Raw genomic sequence first — 27732 nt, 5'->3', positions numbered from 1 at the left:
AGATCTTCCTACGCCGGGAGCTCCTCCTCTTCCGGCGCGGGCCTTTCTCCCCGTGAAGAGGGAGTGGTTGGAGGAGCCGGAGGACTTCGGGTTCGTCCCCGTCTAGGAGGAGCTCGACCGCCGCGGAGTCATCGGGCCGGAGGACTTCGTCGCCGATGTCGACGCGGTTGCGGCCGCCATTGCCGAGCGGAGCGTGCGCGAGGAGACAGAGCGCCGACGCCACCACGAGGAGCTCGAAGACCTTGAGGTTCGGCAGGCGGTCGCGACCAACCTCGCCGCCAAGGAGAAGGACGACGAGTGGCGGCGCATCCGCGAGGAGCAGAGGGCGAAGTACATCGACCTCGGCAGCTCCGGTGAGGAGGATTAAGCTCCTCCACGGTGTCGTCCATGGCCGCGAGCTCGCCGCCGTGAGATCCCCACCCCTCTAGTACTAGTACTGATGTAGCATGTGGTACTCCCTCCGTCCCAAAAATCTTGTCTTAGGGCCTGTTCTAAACCTCTCCAGCTTCTCAAAACTCCACATTTCCAGCTTCTCAGAGTGGCTTCTAACTCCACATTTCCATCCGTTCTGCAGCAAAATCAACTTCTCCATCACCACCATGGGCTGGCAGCGGCTGTTGGCCTGTCTAGCGCCGTATTGGGCCGGCTGGGCTGTAGTAGGGGAGCCTCCCACCTAGCCCACCTTCGCTACAGGTCGTCCTCAACCTTCAGCTCACGCACAGGAACAAATTGGACACATAACTACTGCCAATTACTCATCAAATCAGGTGATTTAGACCCCGAGTCACATCAACTTGAACATCAAATTTGTCGCCCTATTCGTCGCGAATCCATTCCATCAGAGTGCACAACCTATTGTTCAGTAACAAAGGAGATCGAAAATGCATACGCCATGGCCGAATTAAAGCGCTCTGCTCTGCGCTGGAGCATCAGGGGCTTGGGGCACGCTCCTGGGGTGGAAGTCGGAGGAGAGGAGGCGGCAGTACTAGTTGAGGTGGCGCCGGCGTCGCAGCCACGGGGGAGCGGGCGTGGCGGCGTGACTGGCGGCGGCAGGAGGGTTCGAGAGAGAGAACGAGGAAGAGAGGAGAGGGAAAACGATTGGATCAGATGCCTCGAGGGGGTCGTGCGCCTGTACGAGCCCGAATCGTTTTCCTGGGCGGTGGCATATTGGGCGTAAATAGATGGAACTCCAGATTCTTGTAAACGCGGAGCTCGATTTTCCCAGCTTCTCCAAATTGCACTACGGCCGAGAAGAGCTTCGAGAATTTTAGCTTCCTCGGGCTAAAGCGCGGCGTGATTTTGTTTGAAGTTTGAGAAGCTGGGAGTGGAGAGTCAGAACATGCCTTTTAAATTTGTGTAGATACGGATGTATCAAATTACGTTTTAGTATTAGATACATTCATATCTAAACAAATTTAAGACAATTTTTGTGAGACAGATGGAGTATGAACTAGTGTTTGTACTATTTGATCATGTAAATATACGTACGTACGTGATGAACTAGTATGATGCAATTTCTTCCGCGAAACTGTTTCGTCAAATTGCAAACGTGTTTTGTGAGTCAGGATTTTGCGGGGTCTGCCAGAGTTGCTCTTATCAGTACACCAAACGTGCTTTGTCGATGTGTACAACGAACTAGACGCAGCCAACACCAAACTGTAGAGCACCGCGCGCGGACGGACACAGCACCGCGCCCCGCTGCACGGGCGAAAGAGCTTCCGTCGCACGCTCCGCGCCACCGCAGCCCATCTCCCCAGGCACGACATGGCTCACTGACAGCCGGGCGCTCGGCCGTTTCCACCTACGCGTCCCAGGCCCCTCGTCCACGTGTCCCGTCCGTCCTGTCCGTTCTTCTCCTTTGCTTTGCTTCTCCCCGGAATCCCTCGCTCCCCCCTCCCTTAACCCCAGCCGTGCTTCGCTCGTGAAGCTGCTGCTTTCCCTTGCTCGCTCTCTAACCTCCTCCTCCCCCCTCCCTCCCCGTCGCTATGCCCGGAATTCGAACCCTAGCCTGAGCTCGGGCGCGCCCCTGATCCCCTGTTCGCCATGGATCGCCCGCCACATCTCGACATCGACCTCAACGAGGCGCCCTCGCCGCCGCCCTCGCCGCCGGCGGCGGTTCCTCAGTCGCCGCCGCGCGGGTTCGCTGCCCCCATTTTTGCTCCTCCGCCTCCGCTGCTGCTGCCGCCGCCGCCACCACCCCAGCCCCAGCCTCCCGCCAACGCGCAGGCCCAGCTGCTGCTCGCGCACCAGGCCCGCGAGATAGCGCTGGCGTACCACCGTGGGGAGTCGTGGAGGCTGGCTGCTGCTACGGCCATTGCGGCCGTGACCGCTGGTTCGTCGGTGGAGGTGCCGCCTCCAGCGCAGCACCCGGGAGTAGCGGGGTGGGGGAACCCGCCGCCCCCGTGCGCGTCCTGCGGCCTCCCCGAGCTGCCGGGGGCCACCATTATCTGTGACGCCTGCGAACGTGGGTTCCACGAATCCTGCGTCCACGTCTGGGGGCCGCTTATGCGCCAGCCTCCGCCACCACCGCTGCCCACCCCCCCTGGCGTGCGGCGGCCTCCGGTAGCCGTGAACGAGGACTGGATGTGCCCGGCGTGTGAGATAGGTGGTGCCCACTCTAAGCGCTGGAAGCTTCGAGCAGTGCCGCTCGACATCAATGCTGCCCCACGGGAGGATCCTGTTGCCATCACCGTCGGAGACATCACCAGGCAGTTATCTCAGCTCCCTCTTAATCATCTCCTTATGAATTTAGATCTTTTGATCAGCGAATTTTATATATTAGCTCTAAGAAGTAGATTGTTGTTCATGAAACGCCAGTACTTTGCAAATGGTAATGTTGAGTCCAATCGAGAACGTGTCATGATGGTTTGAACCTTGTTATATATCGCTGATGTTTGGTTTGCTACTTCTTATGATTACACAGATGCACTTGCTATCAACATAGCATATGAATCTGGTATGTTCTTTGGATTTTTCTGCTTTGCTTGACTGTTGATAACACTGAGATCTGAATGCCTTGGTTTAAGTGCTATAATTAGCAACTGGTAGCAGTGGCTTTCTAAAGCATTAGTAAGAGTGCAGCATGGTGTTGCATTTTCTTTTAGTGGCTTCTAAATTTAGGTATTACACTGAGTAATTCGTGGTTGCTGCATGTTTCTCCCTGATTTACTACAAAGAACAGGGTATGAGATACTGCAGCTAATTTGATACTTTCACCCTTTCATGGCAATAAGGGCATGCACAATGATAATTTTATTTTGTTCTAGTTGTGGCACAAATTTGGTTTGTGTTATTAGTTTATTGAAGTAGGATGCCTGCATGTTTCGGTCTTGACAGGTACATGCAGTTCAGCCTTAGGAAATTTTAAAATCACCACGACTTGCAATCTGTAGGAGAGAAATTTGTAACCTTTTTTTTTTCTTTCATTGTGAAGGTATCTTATTGGTTTCTCTTGCATTGTTGCATGAGATTGTTGTCTGACATTATCTTTATTCAAAATTCTAGTATGGAAATTTGAACTAGTTCTCTCTAGCGTGAATCATGAACTCTTTTGTGGGTTCTTTTTCGGTCCATTAAGTTTGGGGTTAGGTATCACTTAGCATGTTCCAGTAAATTAATTAACCAGGTTCAGAAGAGGAGAAGATTTGGATTGGTGTGATTAATTGGAGAATGGATCACTAGTAATAGAGTAGAAGGCACCGAAGCATCGACGATGAGGGTGTCTCGCTGCCGAGCTGCGGATGGAAATTTATACGGAGGATCAGGTAGATGGGGATTTTGTCAGAACAATGAGCTAGTTTTATTGATTGATTGACGATAGTACAATGGATCAGAACAACTGGAATGCCACCAACAAAGAAGATCCATGATAAAACCGGAAGTTGCATGAAGGTCCTTTTGATCTAATGTTTGATGTTTCTCCATGTCTTTAGTGACGAAACCACAAAAGATCAAACCCGCACAAGCCAGACCAACCTTATAGGTTTTGAAGAGCCACATGGGTTGGCTAGCTCAAGTGGTGAGAACCTAATGTGACCAAAAACACTGTGGTCGAGGACACACCCCTTGCAAGGCAGCCTGCCAAACTGTTGCTCAGACATACAACCAGTAGAGAAGGTGCAAAGCCCAAAATAGCGAGCATTGAGAATTACTAGCTCCATGAGGTAGATCATCATGGTCACACTAGGGCGAGGATGGAGTTGGGAGACCACCATGGGGCCACCACCTCCAAACACAAGCCTAACAAAGAAGGCACCTAAACTCCTAGCCAGATATTGATCCTTACTTCCTAATGCTAAATCGGTTGTCGAAGGCGAGGGAAATTGGCGGAGATTGAAACGGTGGACGATTCGTCCAATGGCTAGGGTTTCATCATGTCTCATGTACAAGGGACATGTGAGCACAAGATGATGCATACAACTTTTATGAAAGGGCCATCATGGAGAGAGATCAAGTATAGTGACTTGTGGCCGAACGCTTGTACCACCACTCTTCTTGACAAACCATCCTCCACCATTAGAGCGTGTGTATTCATCACCGTGTAAAGATTTCGCTTGGTAAGGAAAACCATGGTCGACGACTGTACCAACACCAACACCACGATAGGGCTCCACCACGGCTCTCTACCAGTGGTGGCGCCTGTGAGGAAGAACAAATTTAACATGTTTGTCAGGCGTGTGGGTCGAGCGATAGTAGGAAGAAGCTGGTATGGTAAGAGAGACAAAAGGAGGGTGGGCAGAGTGCTGACATGGTCGATGGATAAATACTCGTGTAGCTCTGGTGCCACCTACGCATAGAATTACTATCTCTGTCCCTAAATATAAGACGCTTTTGCAGCTCAATTTGAACTGCAAAAACGTCATATATTTAGGAACGGAGGGAGTAGTTCTTTTTGTATTCGCATAATCCAGAAATCCTTTACAAGATTGAATTGCGTCTACATTCTTGTTATGATTAGAATTTGTTGTGAATCACAACATTGTGATAGTATCCCTAATCTCTCTTACACTACAATGTATGGGACATCAAACAAACATGTACTGGGTCTTCCTGTTAGCATCCGTGCCTAACCTGTATCGCCGTGGCAATCTATTTTGGTGCCTCTTGTGTAGTTATCGTCGCATCATTGCTCAATATCAGTGGACATGACTCTTGTTGTTAGGTTTTTTTCTTCAGATTCAGTATTGTCGGCCTTGACTCCTTGACCTCGCTACACATTCTTTAGCTAGATCTCTAAAGGATCTTTTTAGTTGGCATGTCCATGGTTACTTGTTACTCCACCGAGTTCTTTTGTTTCTCGTCAACTTTATCCAAAGCTACACAAATCTTCTCAATTTTTTGTCTCCTTTAGCTAGTAATTTAATTTCCTTAGTTTGTCACAACCCTTCCTTATGTGACCATCTGCATTGAATCCTTTCCATTTTTTCTTCCCGATGGCCCATCCTAATTAGATCGAGCATGGCCCAACTCCAATCTCTTCTCTCGCCTCTGACGTGTTCTCCCCGATGTAAAATTGCCCTTTTGGTATTTATGTATAACCTTCTATGTAGTCCGCGATCATTGTCGTGACTAAAAAATTATCGTCACCATGTTCTTACTTGTGGCCACTATTGTCAGCTTTAACAATTTTCATTATTTTCCATTAACGTGGCAACTCTTTCTGAGACCTTACTTGTAGATGGTCATTTGGTCTAACTCCTTATAACGGTTTGATTTGAGATGTTAACCCATCTTTCTTTCTGCCGTTCGATGAACTATAAACATAGTTTTGATGTGAAATTGGAATTGTCGTTGTGTCTGAACATTAAAGAGCTATCAGGTACTTTCTGAAGGCTTAGAGGAACAAACTATCAAGGTTTAACACTGGTAATGTTTGATCGTCAGTGTCACATGTATTTTATGAGTAGAACAAGTCATGACACAATTTAGTACATCTTCATAGAAGTCTGAGTGGGACCTTCTACACAACCGGTTAGTTAAGCTCGTGAGACATTACATTTCAACAAACGCATTGATGGTGATTCTCGGAGAGGTATGCCATGGTATCCCCTTATGTAGCAAATGGCATCTATGTGAACCCCCATGTGACGATTCTGCCACACAAAGGGAGTTACTAACCTTAGGCCATGTAGGGGAGATGAACCAAGGAAGAGACATGATGCGAGCCATGTCATTGAGTAACCTCATATAGTGAGTCGACAACCTACATCCGAGAGGACTTCCACATTGCAAGATCTAGGGGAATCATCAGGATTGAGGGTATACTTGGTTTGCTCATGATCACATTTTGCCATATTTCCTGGATTGAAGATTTTCCTATTTACCGATATCTTCATGTTGGACTTGCTAAGAGGCGTTTCCTACTTATGCAGAAGAGCCTATGCTTGAGAGGAAAACAATAAACGATGAAGGGAAATTATCTCCCAAGGCTACATTCTCTTCTCTTAACTTGTGCCTCGTCCTATTCAAGGCACTACCACGCATCTTCCTTCATATGACATTTTGCCATCAAGTCTCCTTGGGGCCAGTTGAAGGCCAACAACAACAATATGGTGGCTATACTCACCCATGGACACCTTCGAGAACATCAAACCGCCTACAAGATGTCTTGACCGTATATGAGGGTGTGGTGGAAACGTTGGCCATGATAAAGGAGCAATGGATGACTATTATGTCGTGATGCCACCTCGTCACCAACACCCTCGGTGTTGGCGACCCCCCTGCCACCCTTGCACACATTATGTCACCCCCTCGAGAAAACACAATAGATCTTGCGTTTCATTGCATTGAAAAGAAGGGGTTTGAGTTACAATCCTCATAGGAGGCAGTTACAATCTGTGATTTGGAATCAGTGGACATCCCAAGTTGGGGGGTGATAGCTCTAAGTCCTAATGCTCCGGCACGTGCCCAGAGGGCTGCCTCATCTTTGATCTTTGTACGTAAGTCATTCGTCAAGGGGTGACCTCCTTTGACGGCACAATCATTTCGGTGTTTCCAGAGCATCCAGGGGACTAGCAAGGTCGCATAGGCGAGGCCTTTGAGCATAGGCTTGGGGGCGAGCTGCCTTGTGGATTGCCACCAAGCATTGAGCGAAGGCTCGTTGTCGGGTGGGAGGTAGGGCATCCTTAGCCAGCTCAGCGTCTCATACTGGACCTGCCGAGAGAAGGGGCCGGTGGGGGTGGGGGGAGGGGAGGTGATGCATGGTCTCAGGAACTTGGTCGCAGAGGGGGCAGCGCATGGGTGCTGTAGGCCGTGGCGAGCGAGTAGGTCCATGGTCCAGCACCGATCAAGGTTAGCAAGCCAATGGAAGAATCGGAGTTGCGTTAGTGCCCAACAGTTCCAGGTGAGCTTCCAAGTGTCGCAGTCGGTGGAGCTGTGGAACGTGGCTAGGTAGGCAAACTTCGCGGAGTAGATGCTGCTTGCGCTCCATTTCTAGGTTAGATAGCCCGGCTCGGTGGAGAGAGTTGTGGGCTTGATCTTGTACCAGAGTTGGAGGTATTTGCCGATTTCCTGGACGCCAACGGTGCCATGGATGTCTCGTGCCCACTGATCAGTGTGGAACCCGTTGGCGACCGTCCGGAGCTTGCGGCGGCTCTTGGGGATGCACGCATACAGGAGGGGCGTGATCTCGCAGACTGAGTGCCATCGATCCACCGATCCTCCCAGAACAGGGCCCCTAGGCCATTCCTTAGCAGCATGGTGGTGGAGGCGGAGGTGCACTCCTCGGCGCTGAACTGCAGGTCAAGGCCGTTCTAGGCCCTAGTATTGTCCGTGCTGCTGAACCAAAGCCAGCGCGTGTGCAGCGCGAGGCCGGTGCGCTCGAGGTCGTGGACGCCAATTCCACCTAGCGAGATTGGCTTGGAGATGCGCCGCCAGTTGACGTGGCAGTTCCCACCATTAGCTTTTGTGCGTCCGGCCCAGAGGAATCCTCTGGATTTTCTCAAGTACCTTGATGGTCTTCTTGGGGGGGTGCCAACACTAGCAGCTGATGGACGGGGATCGCGCTCAGTAGTGCCTTGATGAATGCGAGGCGGCTGGCCTTGTTCATGAGGCGCGCCTTCCATCCTGGGAGCATACCGGCAGTCTTGTCGATGACGGGCTGCAACTGGGCAGCAGTGGGTCGCAAGATCGTCAGTGGAATGCCCAGGTAGGTGATGGGGAAATCCACAATGGGGCAGCCCAGGAGGTCGACGGCGGTGGGCGCAGCCTCATCAGTGTCACATTGAATCAGGGTGGCGGAGCTCTTCAAGAAATTGACCCGAAGGCCCGAGGCTTGCCTGAAGAGCTGCAAGATGTTCTTCTCTGCCATAATATCACCCGGTGATGGGTGGCAGAAGAGGATCACGTCGTCTGTGTATGGCGAGACGGTAGGGTTAATTGAGTTGCCTATTTGTTTACCATTGGTGTCTCTGCCAAAGAATAAGTATGATATGATTCATGATTAACTTCTTCACACCTTAGGGTGTTACTCATTATCTGGCTGCATGGAGCATGATCGGTGCCATGTAGCCTACAGGTGCAAGTGCAGTGGATTTGATCAGATACTGCTCAGACCATCCCCTATACGACATTATTTTGTTGGATTCAGAAGCGAATCGGATAGCGCTAGGATGTAGATACAAATACAGCCGCATAGCTAGACTTGGCAGGTAGCGTAATGCCTCATCCGATAGTAGACACAAGTTAACGGGGTAATACACACATGCGAAGAGTATTTAAACGTCGAGCAAAATCACAAGAGTAAAGGGCATATAGAACTACAAGGTGATATATAACAATTAGAAGCACATAATAAACTCTAGAAGGCGGTAAACTTCCACAAGTAAAACACTAGGGACGCCAGCATACCATGTCATAAACAAGTAACACCCGTATGACAAGTTTGTTACTAAAGTTCTATGGAAGTCGGATTATCCTATTTAAGAGGGTTGGATAATCTCACTAAAAAACTCCATAATCCTAACACCATCAGATATTAGGAATAATATATCTTGTGTGCCGGGTTTGGAATCGGAGCAGATAGTGTCTAGATGTAAAAAAAAACTATTACCATGTCCTATCTATACATTGGATCCTCAAATGGTCCGGTTCAATAATTATCCAAATCACATCCCCTAACATGTGGGTGACTACAGTATCATCTCTTAATTCCGTTGCATTATGGGGCCACAGCCTATGGCCTCGTGGAAATACGAGTTGCATATTTCCTCGCATGGTACCAGAAGTTAGGTTTAGGGATTTGATTTTTAATCCTGAAGCCGCAACTCATCTCTCTCCTGGTCTTCTCAATTCGAGTTTCTCCCGACCTCCTCTCACCATTGTCTTCATCCCACTGTCGCCGCTGCATCCCCATGTTCCTAGCTGCATTCGCATCGCCTAGATTCACAATTGTTGCCCGTCTCGCTCTAATAAGGTCCACTTGTCAGCCGCTCCTCTCGATTGGGCCCACTGGAAAGCCACTCTCATGTGCCGCCGGGCCTCTACCCCACCCGTGCCCTTTTGGCCTGCCCACACACTCCCATCAATTGTAAGGGCCAGTTCTTTTGGGGCTTATTGCTGGCCGTGGAAATAAGCTGCCCCCTCCCCGGCTTATTCTATAAAATTTAGGCTTAGGCTTGCTTATTTAGGTTCTAACGTCAGCTCTCACTCCGCACCGCCGACTCTCTCCCCAAGTTGCCAGCGTCTGGATCTGTACCTCACGCCGCTGGTGCTAGCGGGATCTCCTCACGCTGCCGGCTCTAACCCCGCACCGCCGGCTCTCTCCCCAGGTTCCCGGCGACTGGATCTGTACCTCGCGCCGCCGGTGCTAGCGGGATCTCCTCTTCCTCGCGTCCCCCAAGTGCACGACTTGGAGCTCCCCCCTCAGATCTCGCGTCCAGCCTCATCTTCATAGGTGAGCTCTGGTTCCTCCCTTCCTCTCCCGGTTCCTCGATGGCTGACGATGAGCAAAAGGGTTAGATTTAGTTGAAGTTTTAGACTATGGTCATTTTTTGGCTGACGGTTCAATAGAGGGTCAACTTTATGAACTCTCACTATAGATACTGCCTTTTCTGAATCCGAATTTGTTCTGGGATGAAATATCCAAGTCCTACACTGGATTCTGCTGGATATTGAATGGCCTTCTTGAATGGCTTACTACGGGATATGACTTTGGATCGCCCAGATAGTATCCGTCCTGTTTCCAGTCCTGTGTCCGGAGAGTGCTGTGGGGATGGAGTTGGGCATCCAGTAATTTGGCTCTCTACACGGACGGCTTGCTTTTCTGCTCTTTAATTCTTGTGGGGAAGAGTATAATGCAGTTTTTTATTTTATTTTTTTATGCGAGAAGGGGTTCACTATTTCAGAATTTCTAAAGAACATTCCACTTTGATAACAAAACTTGTTTTGCATTATGAATTCAAATTTCAAATACTATTAAGGAAATTTCTTCTGGGTTTGATTTTACCATGATTTTCTTTCTCACTGAAAACTATTGGGTTTCCTTCCAGGCTTGTTAATCCTGGGGCCTGCCCCTATGTATTTTATAATCTTGGAATACTACAACAAGGTGCACAGCATTAATGAGGAATAAAGAAGAATAAACGTAGCAAAAATAGGCAGACATAAATTATATGAAACATGTTGCTGTTAAGGTAGAAGGGGCATCCATTAACCAAGTTATGTATGGAAAACCTACTAATCATCTATTCTGTTCTTCTTTTAACATGACAACTCTCGCATGGCTGCAAATTTTTCTGATCAGTTCATACGCATTTACCCAATTGTTAGCAGGCGACGCCTTTCCTTTATTAAAGCATTTCAATATCATATACAGCATATAAGATTATATGAGCATTTGTGAAACATGTACTGCTTAGTGATGGATTCTGACCTGACTTGTACTGTAGGTTACTCCTTCCCTATTTTGGTTATGTTATTCCATAATTATTGCAAGGATGGTCTCCTTTGGAGACTGGGCCATGGTCACGTGTCAGATTGCTTGGTTTTTGTATTTCAAAAAGATATATTTCAGACTAAATTTGAAGAAAAAGAATGCCGGTCAGAAAGTGGCATTCTATGCTTTCGCGCATCAACCCTCATGCATGCCCCTTTTTTGCAGTTTCTCGTGTACTTGTTTTAATATCACATTTAGATCCACATAAGACAAAGGCTTATGTACTTACAGAAATCGTTCAACCAGATGACCCTGCACCAAATTGTTCTACTTTATTGTCTATATACAGCCAAGTCTTATAAGATATACATGCTGGAACGGTGACGTGGAATTTGTTAAAAGTATATATTTTTATTGTAGTGATGGCACATTTTTCTCATGTTCCTTTATGGAGGTGATAAACTGAGTACATACTCCATGGGTCTTTCCCTTTATAACACCAATCGTCCCGAGAATCAATCTCCTTGATAAAAAAGAGAATATCGTCCCGAGAATCAATCTCCTTGATAAAAAAGAGAACAGGAAGGGAAAAGAAAAGAGCGAGAACCCTTAACTTTGCCCTCACCCTTCTTCCGCCAATCAGCTCTGAGATCTCAGTTCAGTTGACAGGAGTTGATGTGATCTGTGAACCTGTGCATCTTGAGGTAGACCTAGTTTTTCTCTCTCTCTCTCAGGTGGGGTTAAAGGCTGCGCTGCGTGCCTTTTCTTCCTTCTGTTTGTTGTTTTGGGGATTACTCCTGATTCTGCCCTCGCTATTGTTCTGCAAATCAGCCCTGGAATATTGCTTCAGCTGATGGCAGATCGGATGATCTGCAAATCTATGCATCTGGAGGTGCAGATCTAGGTTTCTTTCTCCTTGCACGAGGTGGGGGTGGGGTGGGGGGCGGGTGCAGAGGGCAGTTCTAGAATTTCCAACTTTTGCAATTTTGTGAAGTGTTATACCTGCATCAGATCATGCGTACTGAAGTTGGTAACAAACATCAAAGTTTGCTTTATTTATTCTTGCGGCCTATTAGTTCTGGTACATGCATAGATGATGTACAATTTCCCCACCTTGTTTGGTCTATTTTGATGCTAAAATTTTAGTCACATATTATTTGGTGAATCTTTCTCTTGATTTCATGGACAAAGTTGCCCCAATGTTCATTCTCTCCTTCAGCAGATCTTTTGATCTTCTTAAATCCACATGATGTACTAGATCCCATCAGTAGCCCATCCACAGATGGTTGCGAAATTGCTGCAGCCGAGTACATAACTGCAGTATAACTTCAAAATCAAACATGATTTGAAGCTAACTATTTCTGTTTTCAGCCCACCATCATTCTGTACAATGTTTAGTTATCTTGATGATTGTTCTTCTGTACCTTTAGTGATTATTATGGAGTTGAATTTGCTTAATCGAGTTGTCTTTGCATAACAGTGTGTTAAGAAGCTTATACCCTTAACAGTTGAATAGGTTGCGCCGCAATAATTCTCAGTAGTACTGCAAACTAAATTGTAAAACAATCAAATCGTTATTGTCCTCTCATTGTTTTAGACTACTTTTATGTGCTATGCTGAAGAGAATAAGCGCTGAAAGCATGCTTGCATTTACTCTAGCCGGTTCATTGTGTTACAGAGCAGTGCTTTCATTATCTTACATGATGCTCGCTGTTTTATTGTCAAGTGGTTATTGTCTTGATTATTCTTGAAAGATCTGTTTGAAGGAAAAACTTCTGATTTCTTGAAAATTCTACCTTTTGCAAAGAAAAGTGAAACTACAAGTAACTTGTGGCAGCTATTTAGCGATAAACTTTATAAGATGTACTGTTTTTGGGTGCATAATATCAGAAATGTTATAGGAAGTTTTCTAATAACCCTTGTTGTACAGACATTATCATCAGAAGAGAGTTAATATTATTTTTTTGATCCTCAGAGTAAGTGTTGCTGATGGAGCTCACTTGACCGAATTGGCTACTCCACGTTTCGAGGGGCTGCAATTGAATAATACAACTCCTTTTGGTAAGGATATTAGAGCAATCATATGTACTGCAAGAGAGATGTATTTGCTTTCTGTTGGGGATTTTCCACACCTTTTATGCACTGTAACTTTTTAGACAGCAATTTGCTGTGCTAACCATCAAGATCAACTTCTGCTTGCCCCCATGTTCAGTGCATGTGTGGCCACTTAGGCATATTATGTGTTTATAAAGGGAAATTTGGTTCCAGTTCCAAAAAAATATGGGTCATGCTAACATTTTGAAGCTATACCTGTCTCGTCTCTAAAAGTAACTATTGACCATCATTGGTGGTGCATCTTATAATAATCCCTCTTCTGGCTATCATGTTGCAGATGGGAATCACTTTATGCCAGCATTTGGTCTTCCTCATTGTTTTAGCATAAGACAACAATTTCCTCCTGTGGATCAAAATTTCATTGCTGATGGAAACATAGAACAGAGGTCCAATCATACACGCCGCAGGAGAAGAGATTTTCCACAAACATCAGCATTGCCCAAGTTTTCTGAGAAGCACGAGTTTGTAAGTTCCAGCATTTTGATGGAGCCATCATTTTTTATGAAAGCAACAGCCCCGAGTCCTACAGAAGAAAGAAATCCACTAAAGCCTCCAAAATTTCTTGCGGAAAATTGCAACCGTCAACCACATCATCGCAGTGTGAGTATCTCATTAACTGTTTCCGATTTGTTTCTTCATCCAGTGTCCATTTTAGATGTTATTGTTTCCCACTGGTACAGCCTTTATTTATTCATTTTATACTACAGTTCTTGTATCTTACGTTCACTTTGGCACTGATTTTGATAAATATTACTTTGTTGTGTTGTTTCTCTAGGTTGGCCTACCTGTTCAATATCAAGATTTCTTTATAACTAGCTTGGGAGAAATTGATAAACAGGCAAGCTACCACAATTGCCACCAGATATGGCCAGTGGGTTTTACGTCTTACTGGCATGATAGAGTTACTGGTTCACTGTTTGAGTGTGAGGTGTGTGATGGAGGGAGTTTTGGGCCTTTGTTTAAGGTCAGAAGGTTACCATGCTCAGCGTTCCCCCTTCCAGAAGCCTCGACCATTCTCTCTCAGAATGGTGCAAGAAAGGCTGATACAATTGAAACAAAGGAAAGTAGCAGTTTTATTGGAGATGCTGCTAATGATATGGATGATGATCTTTATATGATCCGGGATGTTCCCTCTGAGACCAATCAAGATTTCTTATCATGTCTTACCAATGATACAGAGGATAAAATGACTTCTTTGGGTTGCAATGATGTACAGAGTTCAAATATGGTGTCACAAATACTACCTTCAAATTCAGAGAATGTTCCACCAAGTAAGGAAGCCAATATTAATGACCAAATTGGTGAGTTTACATTTGAGGGAACATCATCCTCTTCAGTATGGAGGATGATTTCTTGTGCTATGGTGGAAGCTTGTGAAAAAATGTACAAGGAACATGGGCATTTGGTCTTCTCATGCACACACAGTAGTGGAAATCATTTGTTAAACAAGGGGAGTGGATGTCAGAACTTTGATGGTCCTTACGCTCCCTTAACTAGATTTTGCTCATCCAATGGCCCCAGTATACCACGAATTATAGAAAAGAAGAATGATGTGGAATCTACTTATACATTACTGAAGAAGTGGTTATACCATGATAGAATTGGGCTTGATTTGGAATTTGTTCAAGAAATTGTGGAGTCTCTTCCTAGATCCAGGTCTTGCATAAACTACCAGTTCTTGTGCAATAGGGCTGAATTTCACTCTTCTATGACAGTTGCAAGTGGTTTACTTATATCTGTGCATAAAGATGGCCAAAGTAATGGAGATATGTCATATGATAGACATGGTGCGGTGACTGGGCTACATGATCATGTTCAGCCCAGCAGTTCTAGCATCCGTGAGCTACCTCCGGGACGTCCTATTAGCCATAAGCTTCCACCAGAATCGGCGGGAGATGTTTTCCAGGTAGCTCTTTACATATCTGCAGGGTCGTACCTGAGAAATTAGAGGCCCTGTGCAAAATTAAATTTTGGCCCTAAGTATTACTACCTCCGTCCCATACTAATTGACGCTCAAACGGATGTATCTAGCCGTATTTTAGTGCTAGATACATCCATTTGATCGTCAATTAATATGGGGCGGAGGGAGTACATAATTAACTGTGAGAACAAGTTTTATATTTCATATCGCTAATAAAAAAATGAAATGGAATTCCAAAAAAGAAAGATATGGTTCATATCACTAATATAATTGCTCAAAGAATTGTATCTTATCAAAAAACAAATCTTGCCCCGAATGACTTGATTTTTCGCATATGGTGGCATCATTTTAGCATTGTTTGATACTACTCACCTACGTTCCGAAATATCCTACAAATATAGAGTCAAAAATCTATATCTTTGCCGCTAATAACAAAAGGTTTTTGAGTTTGTTAAAAAAAGTGCCAATACATTTGACATGGATTTTTTTTATTATAGTTACCTGCTCCATATTTATACAGAGATTAGCAGTCAAGGTTGCTTGTTCCAAAATTGTCATCTATTTCGAATGTAAGGTGTACATAATCTTCAATTAGGTCTTTATAAACATTTTTTTTCAAATATTATCAATTGTTAAAAAGAAGTTGAATTTCTCTTCACCGAACAATTATTGATGGGGTAGGTGGGAGATTGACAGGAAGTGTGCTAGCTATTCATGCTGATAATAGATTCATTCTGGGGAATTGCAAGAAATTAGTCAAGGAAAGATGGACTGATGGAGATAGTCTCCAATTTGAATAGGAGAGAGAGAGAGAGGGAGCGAGTGGAAGGAAGGAAGGGGGAGATGTGCGTGAGGTGGAGTTTGTAGACTGTAGTTGTCTCAGTTCTCGGTGTACAACTATCAAATAGCATTGCAAGTGCTTTCTCACTAGTACTGTTAACGCAGGATTAACATTTTTTTATCATTGCATGATTAACAATTATTACTAGTAGTACTTAATCAAATCTGGGCCCCCTCTGATTTGGAGGGCCTGTGCAGGCGCACACCCTGCACAGGCTTCCTGCATATCTTTCACTGGTTCTACTATTTGAAGAAACACATCTTTACACAGTTGTGCATTTCCTTCTTATTCTTGCATCCATCTTCTCATTGAAATATTCTTGTAGATATGGGAGTTCTTGGGGCGTTTTGCTGAAATCATTGGTCTCAAAGAAGTGCCTTCATATGAACAATTGGAAGATGAACTTGTTGACCCATGGCCAGTTTGTGGAAATCAGAAAGAAACATTGTTGAAGGGCATTCAACAATGTAGGGATTACTCTTCACCGATGAATTCCCCTGCAAATGTTTCTATATCACATTCAAATAGTGAATCTGGTCTATCCAATAATGAAGAGATTGTGTCTGTGTTTATTCCTGTGGAAACTTCTTCTATGAAGGAAGCTGGTCAAGATAAATTGGCAGCGCAGACACTTGGGAGGTGCACTGGTGTAGTATTGCCTGGAGTTCACCTTGCACTCTTCAAGGTTCTTTTTGGTGAGCTACTGTCAAAGGTTGCCGTATTTGTAGATCCAAACATTGACCCCAAAGAATCAAAACCCAGGCGTGGAAGAAAGAAGGACACTGAGAGCCTCATTTCAACAAAGGAATTTAACTTTGATATGCTAACTGCTAACAAGTTGACTTGGCCCGAGTTGGCTAGAAGGTACATGCTAGCTATTTCTTCCATAAATGGGTGCATGGACGTGTCTGACATTTCCAGTCGAGAAGGGGTGAAGTTATTCCGCTGCCTACAAGGTGATGGTGGCATACTGTGCGGAGCAGTACCTGGGGTTGCCGGCATGGAGAAGGATGCCCTGGTAAGCATTTTATACTTATACAATTAGCTAAACTTGTGATTCATTTGGATCATGCCTTCCTTTCCTTCTTCAGTCAGACATGAGTTGCAGTCTTTAGATTGCTGTATGCTATGGTTATTTGCTATCTGTTTTTGGATTTTTAACTTCTTATTTCTATTTAATAATATTTGCTTTGATTGCAACCCCGTACAATTATATTACCCACATTAACTCTTCATAATAGTATGTTTCTATGTTGTTTCCATGAGGGAAATAAGACATATCCCTGTTTTATTCTGCTTAGGAAAAAAACTTGTTTTTTTGGGTTGCTGTCACCATCAGTACCGCTTTCCATTTTTTACGGTAAAACAACAGGGAATGCCATTACTCTGTATTTATATGTACTTTGTAGTATAATAGAAAGATGTATGTACAAGCCTAGCAAGTCGGGTATAATCAGTTGAGAGACTCTGCCCATTTGTTTTTTTCTATGATTTTATTCAGAGTTTTTCCACCTGAAGGGGAGCCTTGGCGCAGTGGTAAAGCTGCTGCCTTGTGACCATGAGGTCATGGGTTCAAGTCCTGGAAACAGCCTCTTACAGAAATGTAGGGAAAGGCTGCGTACTATAGACCCAAAGTGGTCGGACCCTTCCCTGGACCCTGCGCAAGCGGGAGCTACATGCACCAGGTTGCCCTTTTTTTTCCACCTGTTTGCAGAAATTTTGTTGTTAAATCTTATCTATGGAGACATCTTGACTACATTAATTCCTTGTCCAGCTGTGTGATATTTTGAGAATTTTGAATATAATTTATAAGGATGCTGTTTTACGTTTGTTGTATAATTTATCTATAGTTTTTTGTTCGCTCACTAAGAGATATTATAAAATTTCCTGTGTTCTTATTTTAGATGATGATAAATTTTTATGTGTATTTTTGCTGCACTGTAATTAATGTCTTGTATTTTCAGCTGCTTCTGGAGGCGGAAAATTTGATATGCAGTTCTCTATCAAGTGAAGGAAACAAGGTTTTTATGATGGATTACAAATACACTGGTATGATAGATTCTGCTGAGGTGCCTATTGCTGATAATAGAACATTGCCAGATTGGGCAGAACCACTAGAGCCGGTGAGAAAATTACCGACAAATGTGGGAACAAGAATTAGAAAGTGTGTTTATGAAGCTTTGGATCGAAAACCACCAGAATGGGCAAGGAAAATTTTGGAACATTCGATAAGTAAAGAGGTCTACAAGGGTAATGCATCTGGACCAACCAAGGTTAGTAATGCTCCTGCAGGCTGCAGTCATATGATTATTGCTGTTCTAGACTGCGTTTATTTTCCTTCTTTTAGCCTTGACCCACTCTCTGTCCCTTAAAAAACTATTTTACTAATACATCGAGCTGCAATGCTTATGGTGTTTTTCTCGTAAGAAGTAACGAGTTGCAAAATATAAGTATGAGTTTGTATTAGTTTATGTTTTATTACCATTTGTTGTGTGGGTTGCAGTCTAGATTAGAACTACTCATGAATTTTGCTCTTAGCCGGCAAGACGAATACATAAATTCCGTTTTCTAGTTCCCCTGACAATTCTTTTGTTACGAAGTATTGTATCCCTTAAAAAGGATGACAGAAATGCGAATTTTGTTTGAAAACTTGAAAATCAGTCAGATGATGTATTTTGTATTTACATGTCTTTGCTTATATAGGCCGAGCAGGAAACTTCGGTTAACATGAACTTGCTGTCAGTATTGCACTTTACCAAAGTTTTACTATATATATAGCTGCCAGAAGAGGAGTCAGTGCATAGCACGGCCATACTTATGTTGTATTTAAAGAAATGTATTTGCTAGGTGCCTTATTAGACTTATTCTTTGCCATGATACTTTTGTCTATCTTTTAATTTGAGAACCCTTATAACTAGGGGACTATTTGGAAAATACACTAATTTTTTTTCTTGTTACAGAAAGCTGTTTTGTCTGTGTTGTCAGAGGCATGCCGTGTAATAGTGCCACAAAAACCTGAAAACCCAAGAAATGAAAGGAAAACTATTTCCATCTCAGAGGTTATCTTGAAAAAGTGTCGTATTGCTCTGCGCCATGCCATTTCTTCAGATGAATCTAAGCTTTTTGGGAATTTGCTTGGAACTACTCTAATGAACTCTAATGAGAATGAGGATGAGGGCATCCTTGGATTTTCTGGTATGGTGCCACGCCCTTTGGACTTCCGCACAATTGATACAAGGTTGGCTATGGGCGCTTACTGTGGATCTTGGGAGACTTTTTTTGAGGATGTGCAAGAGGTATGTTTTTCTTTAACACCCTTTTTATATTATGCTATGGTGATACGCATGGGATATTTTCTCAGATTTTCCATGGATGACTTCATGTTGCATTAGCTTGTGCTAGATGGTGACATGGTGGTACCACCAGATCATGGTGTTGCTTCAGCATCATTCTATCTTTTAACAGAAAATTTCAGAAATGTTGACTAGCTACAATCTGTTTTTGGAGATAGTTTGTCTGGGTTTCTCTAAGGCCTTGTTTGCTTTCGAGGGATTTAATCCACTAGTGGAATCAATCCACCTAGGGATTGGGCTGATCCCTGCTTGTCACCCAATCCAACTGTATACCAATCCATACCAAACCCCCCTCTTCAGATCTCATTTGGTTCTCCCAAACTCAGTTCAGAGTTATAAATGACACAGAGCAACATGTTTGGACATAACATTTGAACAACATACACAATACTATCATATACGAAAATGGTCTGCACCATATAACAAGATGGCAACAAGAATGCAGCAGTAACATGAATAAACTGGTAGACAAACATCTCGAAACGATACAAACACCATCTCCAGTTGCATATCATCCTTGATAATTCAGTACAAATTACTCAGAACTTTTGTGATCCACTCAAAAAATAAATAAACAAGAACTTGTGTTCCTCGATTGTGCACTTCTCTTCGATGTAGGTATCATACAAGAACTTGCTGACATCCTTGTTCTTCAGGTGGCATTTCTGGTTCAAGTAAAACAGAAAAAGGGTCATGAACTCATCATTAGACAGACCCCATCATTTCTACAGGACGCGTCACAACATCAAACCAATTTTGCAACGCAAGAAACCATGCAAACTTTGAGGATGCACAATAACTTTCAAGTTGATTAGAACAACCATACAAAATAAAAGGAAAGCTTAATCCCCACCATACCAAAACAACCATAATAACTTTGAAGTTGAAGAGGTGCTCAGTTTTGTTCTACGGCTAGACTGGTAGAGCCCAAGTAACCCATGTTTAATCTTACTAGAAGTGTTAGCGGGTCAGAAACCTACCCATCTACTAATAGTATCCATGCATTCCTTACATATTCATTAGGATATATATCCACATATAATTTGGACAGCAACCAAGAAGAGTATAACTGCAAGAAAACGCAGGGGACAAACTACGGAAATTTGCAAAGACAAGTAACTGAGTCAACCTATTCTAGCAGCCATTAATAATGCAAGTTTTGCTCAATGTGTGTGTCCAACTACTAGTCACAATGAACTACAAGGACAGTGGAGAGCAACTGTACTAGAGGCTACAAACATGCACATAGGTGAAAGTCCAGAAATTCCAAGTCCTAACATATCTTTAGACATGAGAACCTAACAAGTCTCCAATCAAAACAGTAGACAAAAGCAAATAGATCTGCACATATTTAATACTGGACTACATGTCAGCTTAGAAAGATGAACCTTCTGTGAGTTTTGGTTACCATCTGACTACGAATAGACGTGTGTGTGTTTGATCTTATGATTGTTCTTGCAACTAGTCACAGCCAGCTCCTACTACACACACAACTATCATCACTTACTCGTCCAAGAAATGCAAAGACAATTACTAGAGACATGACAGATTTGGAGCCATGTGCGTGTGTTTGATCTACATGGGAACCTAACAAGTCTCCACATGAGAACCTAATTTGGAGCCACACAGATTTGACAAAATAACTACTATTCCATCACAGAAGGAATGAAACGGAAGCCCCACGGCCCCGCCTTGTCCGTCGCTGGCGACGGTGCTGCGGTGCAGCAGGAGGAGAGGGAGGGAAGGATTCAGGCCAGGGCAAGAAAAAAAATGAGATAACTTACGGGAGAGAAGGCTGCCATCGTCACCGTCGTCATCTTCGCTACCAGCAGCACCGATGCCCTGCTCATTGACGATTCTACTACGCAAGATACAGGAGAAAAGGAGATCAAAGGAATAGAGAAGGGAAGGAGGCAGAGGTACATACTTACAGGAGAGAAGGCGACCATCGTCAGAGGCATCGCTGGTGGCTCTGCTCGGTGCTGTTTCTTGCGCCGCCGCCCCTTCGCCTCGGTAGGTTCGCGCGCCACCGCTCCTTCTCTTCTCGTCGTGGATCAGTTCCACGAGGATGAGCCGATCCTTTTGGCCCCTATGGAACAGAGTGGATTGCCGTGGTTTGGGCCGGTATTTTCCATGCCCTGGGCCAAACCAAATATTCAAATTGTGATCCACGTGTAATATTTCCCTGCTGAAACGACCGCCGTGGGTCGGGCGCGATCCCGGGCAATCCCGGGCACATCAAAGTTTACTGTGAAGTGTCTCGTCTGGGTTTCCCTAAGTGGGCTTTTGGTTATATGATGCTACACCAGTTTACTGTTGAGTGTGCATTCTACTACAGGTCTAAAGCTGGCATGAGTGCACTAACTGCTTCTCATGCTAAACTAAGCCCATTGACTGCTGCAGTACGAATTTATCTATGTATATCATTGCTATTCATGTTGGCAATGTAGTAATGCCTGTTTATCCATGAGCGATTCTTATTCTCGTTTCTATTGACGGCTGTTTCCTTATTGATTGCCATTGTATATATTCATAAACTTTGATGTGCGTTGGTTTATGTCCATTCAAGGGATGTTACACATGCACAAAAAAGGTAAAGTGTTGTGCTGAATTGAACATCCCGAGCTTCTAAGTTGGTACATGAGACACATCTGTTTGGTTCAGAAAAGTTGGGAATGATTCCCGTTCATTCATGATTCATGAGCACAGCTACATTAGCAAATTTGATATTATATTTGGTGAACCTACTAGAACTCATTTGTTTATGTCTCTATAATTGAGCAGTATATATATTTAGTTCCCTGGTCAAATTATGATGCCATTATGTTTACCTGCAGGTAATCCGTAATCTGCACACTGCATTTGCTGATCGAGCTGATGTAGTGGAAATGGTTGCAGAATTGTCTCAGAGTCTTGAATCCTTATATAAGACAGAGGTTTGTTATCCCTTTCTTTATCAATCTATCTCACGTGATTTAGTCAACCTATCTCATGCGATTCCATAATTTCATTTCACATGCGTTTATGATCAAGATGATATTGCAACTAGAAAATAAAATAAATGGGTCACTGAGTAAGCTTTATACAATCTTATTGGGATTACCTATGCTGATTTGAGTATATATTAGCTTACTGTTAATTTTTACTAAGTTATATTACCAGGGATTTTAATAAACCTTTTGGATTTCTCTTCTTTTTACATGGCTGGTGCAGGTGCTCGACCTTGTTCAGAAATTTGATTGTCACCTGTCTAATGAGAATACTGATTCAGAAATCCATGAGGAGCTACATGAAATTCTGACTGCAGCAACCAAATTACCTAAAGCTCCATGGGAGGAGGGTGTTTGCAAAGTATGTGGCATTGATAGAGATGATGAAAGTGTTCTCTTATGTGATGAGTGTGACTCGGAATACCATACTTACTGCTTGAATCCACCACTAGCTCGTATACCACAAGGAGACTGGTTCTGCCCATCGTGCATATTAAAGCCAAAGAAAAAATCACGTCTTGACCAGGGTGCTCAGGATTCCAAACGACAACGAAAAGGAGCAGAGTCTCATGTTCACGACAAACCGTCGTGCATGTCAGGTCAAAAGAAATCACATCCTGACCAGGGTGTTCAGGATCTGAAACGACAACGAAAAGGAGCCTTTCACGACATACTTATTAAGTTAACTGTAGCAATGGAACAAAAGGAGTACTGGGAGCTTAGCACACAAGAGGTATGGGTTTTCTGATATCTCTATTGTTTAGTGTTTGGAAGTTTTAGTTCTTTGTGTATTGCACAGTTCGTTGTGTTCCTTCATATTAAGAAAAATGAAGTGGAAGCTTGAGAGTTCAGACCAGTAAAACAAAATGGGTCATTTTTCTCATACAAAATTTAAGCTGGTCAGACTTCATTCCTTACTTAGACCAACATTTTCTGATTGGTATGTCCTGCTATGGTGGTAGGGATGTTGGATTCATAGGCACCCTGAAAATCGACATGTTTTAGATTTGCTGGTATTTTTACCTGGGGTTTCCTTTACTTGTACGTATGTTTTATAACACTTCCCAATTTCCCGCCCATCATAGTGGTAGATGAAATGTTTTATTTGTGTTAGCTCCGGTGAACTTCTACATGCCACATATATTCTGTGTGTTAGTCTGTTGGATTGTCCCTGTGTTGTCACAACCATCAAAATAAGGTTAATTATTCAAGCGTTGTTGGGTATCTTATATATGTGGCACTTTGTGCAAACAGATGAAGTCAACATATGTGTATGGTGCTATGGTGCACCCCATGGTCTCGTAGTTTAAATTATTTGATCCGTTTTTGAACTTCCCTTCCCTCACTCTATCATCTTGTGAACTTCCCTTCCCCTAGTCTATGCTAGGACAAGAAGACAGCTCTTTTGCCATCTTATTACCTGAAAAACGGGACCATGTTTTCAGAAAATTTCAACACAAAATTTGGGCCCCTTCATTCTCAGATTGAACTTATTTAGGCATATGCTTTGCCGTGTAAACAGAACAATTTGGCTTGGTGTATTTATTATTTCTGTAGATAATTGTATTTTACCGAAGTAGATAATTGTATTTGGCGCAAGAGGTCTTCAAAGAAAAAGGTAGAAGGGATAAGCGGAATGATTTTCTCTGACGCTTTGTACTGTCGTACTCTAGATAACCACATTGATGGTTTAGTTGGAGCTTGATTTTATAAAGTTAGCTCTTAGCCGATGTCTTGGACGATTTTCCTTAAAAGTCTGCACGGAACTGTGGATGGAGTACGTTGGTATTGTGTATTTACTCATTTGGCCTGATATGATTTTACTTGGCCAGATAATCTTTTCTCTATTAGTATACCTAATAATTTATCTGTGTGCTGATTTTCATAGTGGACAAAGTGACAACCTACAGTGTCTAACATTTACCATCAAAATGCAGAGAATAAATATGCTGAAATTTCTATGTGATGAAATGCTCAACACAGTCCTGGTAAGAGAACATATAGAAAAATGTCCAGATAAGTTGAATGACCTCCAGCAGAAGTTTCGTGCTTTGAATTTTGAATTGAAAGATTTGAAGTATAAGGAGGAAATGAGGACTTCATATGCTAGACAAAGCAGATGGAGCAAGACTGAACAGCACGTTAGCAATTGTTCTGGACTTGCGGAAAATCAACAGAATGAAGTGGCCATAGCATCAGACCATCTTGAAGAGTCTGAACAAGGTAATACTGGAGTTAACCTCAACCAGCCAGCTGAAGGGACACCTCCTGGGCAACTAAATGTTGGCAAACCTTGCAAAAGTGACAATGGCATGTCTATGGTTGAAGAAAATAAGTCTTTGGAACTTTCTGAACAACCATCAGGGACAGGTAGTGACCGGATTGAAGGGAACATTATGAACGAAAGGTCGCGTGATAACTTCAATTTGGTGGACACTCCTATTGCTGAAAGAGAACCAGTAGCTACACCTCTCAGTACACCGGGTGGGGAGTTGCCTGATGAAAATGCCAGCGCATCCCAAGATAATCTGAAAATGTCAACAACTAGATCACTTGAGCAAGCTGCTGATAATGGTGAAATGGATACTTTATCGGATGAGATTTCAAAAGTGCAGGAGTCAATTGGCACAGTAGAGTCACAACTTAATATGTCATCCCTCAGAAGAGATTGTTTGGGAAAGGATTCCTTGGGTCGATTGTACTGGGTTTTAGGACGATCTGGTAAACGTCCTTTGCTGGTCGCTGATGGAAGCATGCTGATATGCAAGGAGAGGGACATTAACATGGTTAATAGCTACCCCCCATCTACTTCTGATTGTAAAGGATGGAATTCTGCATCTGTTGTCATTTATGAATCGGATGACGAAATCCGTAGTCTTGTTGACTGGCTAAGGGAGTACGATCCAAGGGAAAAGGAGCTGAAAGATGCTATCCAGCAGTGGCAGCGGCATCTTTATCACCTGGGTAATTTTGTTCTCAGTGATCCTCCAATATCCAAGGGGTCGAACAGCGAGCAGCAGCTTATGGACCTTCCCAGTACCAAGGCTGGAGCAATTTTGGAGAAAACATGCCGCTGTGACTGCTTAGAGCCTATATGGCCTGCTCAACACCACTGCGTAGCATGTCATGAGACTTACTCCACATCAACGGAGTATGAAGAGCATGCTGGAAAGTGCAATGGAGATGTCAAGGAGAAGGATTCCGTTGATCCGAGCTCCACTGCCGAGTCCAGAAAACTGAAGTCATGCCCATATGACTTTGAAGAGATTTGCAGAAAATTTACCACAAATGATTCAAACAAGGAGATAGTGAAGGATATTGGACTTATTGGATCAAATGGAGTTCCATCTTTTGTCCCTTCACCTGCATCTTATCTTGAGCCTCCAGTTATTCTGAATAAAAACAAAAAAGATGATATCCCAAATGATTGGGTTTCCTCCTTGGAGGAATGCCAGGCAATGTCTGCACAAAAGTTAGGACAGGAGGGGTCCAATTCCGGTCAAAATTGTCCTGGTAGCACGGGTGATGAAAATGTGTCAAAATCTAAGAAGCCCGCCTCTGATAGTACTTCCTGTGAGGAAGCATCTTCTGCAACAGACAAGCCAACAAGATTGCTAGCTGTTAATGGTGGCTTGGTTCCGGAGTCATCATTGAGGCCTGTTATAGGAAGAAACTCTCATATCCTAAAGCAGCAGAAGATAAATTTGCTTGATATCGATGCAGCGTTGCCTGAGGAAGCTTTGAGAGCCTCAAAGTCTCAACAAATAAGAAGGCGTTCATGGCGTGCTTTTGTGAAGCATGCAGAATCAATATCCGAGGTGACTTGATCTATTTATTCACCTTCATGCCACAGAAAACATATATCTATTTACTAGTGTTTATGATTATTTTTGTGCTGATTATCTAGTATCCATTAAGAGCTCTCTAACATCATCTCCATACAAAATAAATGCTTGAGAGCGCTGATATTATCCATTGTACTGATTAATCGTATCTATGCCTCTTCCAGATGGTACTGGCGACCAGTGTGTTGGAGAATATGATAAAATCCGAGTTCCTGAAGAATGATTGGTGGTACTGGTCCTCCTTCACAGTAGCTATGAAGACCTCAACTGTATCCTCGCTCGCTCTCAGGATCTACACTCTTGATGACTGTATCATGTACACCAAGGAGCCTAACACCATGGTGGCTGACAGTACAAAGGTTGTAAACAAGGGGAAGAGGAGGAAAGAGCCAGAACCATCAGCGTCGTAATCTGCGCTGCTCTATTGCATACCCCAAACTTAGAAGTTCCGCAGACGGTGCAACAATGTGACGCTGTGGTGATAGAGATGGTATAGACAGAGTCTTTGGTTATGTGGTCCCTTGAGTGGTTGAGCCTTTAGGCTAGCTAGCTTTGATTCTGGTGTTCCTGCAAGGGTGCAACCTTGACCGTTCATTTAAATAAGTCATATTTACCAGACTATAGTTGTGCGCCTTAGATATGTTAGGGCCAGCGAAGAAGGAAAATGCGTTGTTTTGAGGATGGCAGCCGCAATAGCTGTCGTTCAAGTTTTCTGCCGGGAGCGGCTGCATGCGAGCGTAGTTTTTTCCTTTTGGGCTAATCTGTTTTGGCTTTCAGGGATACATATCATTCATGTTAGCTCCCGGTCTGAGAACCCGAGGATATTGTGCCTCATTTTGTACCCACCTTCACATGATTGACAGCATGTGGCGGGTAGTGGCCGTTAGCCTTTCTGTTCAACGATGCATGTTTGTTAGCCTTTCTGTTCAACGATACAATTTTGAACGTACGCAAGCCACTGCATACATGGATGTACTACTCTCAGTGTCCCCAAATACATAACGGTTTAGATATTGGCATACAAACAATTCTCCTTTTACCCTCTTTCTTGAGAGTGGAATCTATTAACCTGATCTGAAACCCCTTCTCGCCTAAAAATGTCACAAGGTATGTGAGTGGGGTGATCGAGTTTTCAAAACTGGGAGGTGTCTTACATAGACCAACTCACTAAGAGGACCGTTAAGAAATACATGCTTAACATCCATTTGATATAATTTGAAACTGTGATGATATGCATATGCAAACAAGATACGTATGGACTCAAGACATGTAGCGCCGGCAAGGTTTTATCAAAATCCAAGCCTTCGATTTGGCTGAACCCTCGGGCCACTAACCTTGCCTTGTTTTTAGCAACTTGTCCATGTTCATCTTGTTTGTTCTTGAAAACCCATTTGGTCCCAGTGACTTTATGATCTCTTTCTTTGGGCCTCTTCACAAGAGACCAAACTTTGTTGCGGGTGAAATGGTTTAGTTCCTCATGCATAGCATCAACCAAATCCAGGCCATCTAGAGCATATTATACCTTAAGAGTCTCAAAACATGAGACAAAAGAGGGATGTTCACAAAAATTTGCCAAACGTTTACAAGTAGTTACTCCTTTTGTGATGCTCCAAAGGATGTTGTTGTGAGGAGTAGCTTGAACTTGCACTTGAGCTCAATGTTTGGTCCATTACCACTAGGTTGAGATTCCCTTGATCTTGCTCGGGAACCTGAGGGGCTTGATCTTGTTCTTGGGTAGGTACATGGTCTCCCATAGCATTATGCACTTCTGTTGGGGGTGATAACTTCCCTTGT

The 27732-nt window shown here is 43.8% G+C and overlaps 1 protein-coding gene across 4 annotated transcripts; it reads left to right on the top strand.

Annotated features, from left to right (window-relative positions):
* The first annotated feature begins 1891 nt into the window (after positions 1-1891).
* LOC123127189 (methyl-CpG-binding domain-containing protein 9) lies at positions 1892-26861 on the top strand. 4 transcript variants are annotated; one of them, XM_044546766.1, is made up of 11 exons: positions 1892-2711; positions 12849-12934; positions 13266-13588; positions 13764-14894; positions 16076-16768; positions 17715-18023; positions 18711-19046; positions 21941-22039; positions 22317-22826; positions 24031-25911; positions 26103-26861. In XM_044546766.1, the coding sequence occupies exons 1-11, from the start codon at positions 2044-2046 to the stop codon at positions 26346-26348; spliced, it is 6282 nt and encodes a 2093-aa protein (XP_044402701.1). In that variant the 5' UTR covers positions 1892-2043; the 3' UTR covers positions 26349-26861. The 4 variants fall into 4 exon arrangements, with proteins under 4 accessions (XP_044402701.1, XP_044402702.1, XP_044402704.1 ...); XM_044546767.1 differs by having other exon boundaries at positions 1893-2708; XM_044546769.1 differs by lacking the exon at positions 1892-2711 and adding an exon at positions 9650-9892.
* Positions 26862-27732: the final 871 nt, after the last annotated feature.

This window comes from Triticum aestivum, chromosome 6A (assembly GCF_018294505.1).
Source record: "Triticum aestivum cultivar Chinese Spring chromosome 6A, IWGSC CS RefSeq v2.1, whole genome shotgun sequence".
NCBI classification, from domain to species: domain Eukaryota; kingdom Viridiplantae; phylum Streptophyta; class Magnoliopsida; order Poales; family Poaceae; genus Triticum; species Triticum aestivum.
Note: the sequence above shows the minus strand (reverse complement) of the source record. Positions and strands in the feature narration are given on the sequence as shown.

Bases quoted from the DNA above. Each gene is read 5' to 3' on its own strand.
- LOC123127189 (XM_044546766.1), top strand. From the start codon at position 2,044: ATGGATCGCCCGCCACATCTCGACATCGACCTCAACGAGGCGCCCTCG. The intron at 22,040-22,316 runs GTTTGTTATCCC...TGGCTGGTGCAG, and splicing joins AATCCTTATATAAGACAGAG to GTGCTCGACCTTGTTCAGAA. The intron at 25,912-26,102 runs GTGACTTGATCT...TGCCTCTTCCAG, and splicing joins ATGCAGAATCAATATCCGAG to ATGGTACTGGCGACCAGTGT.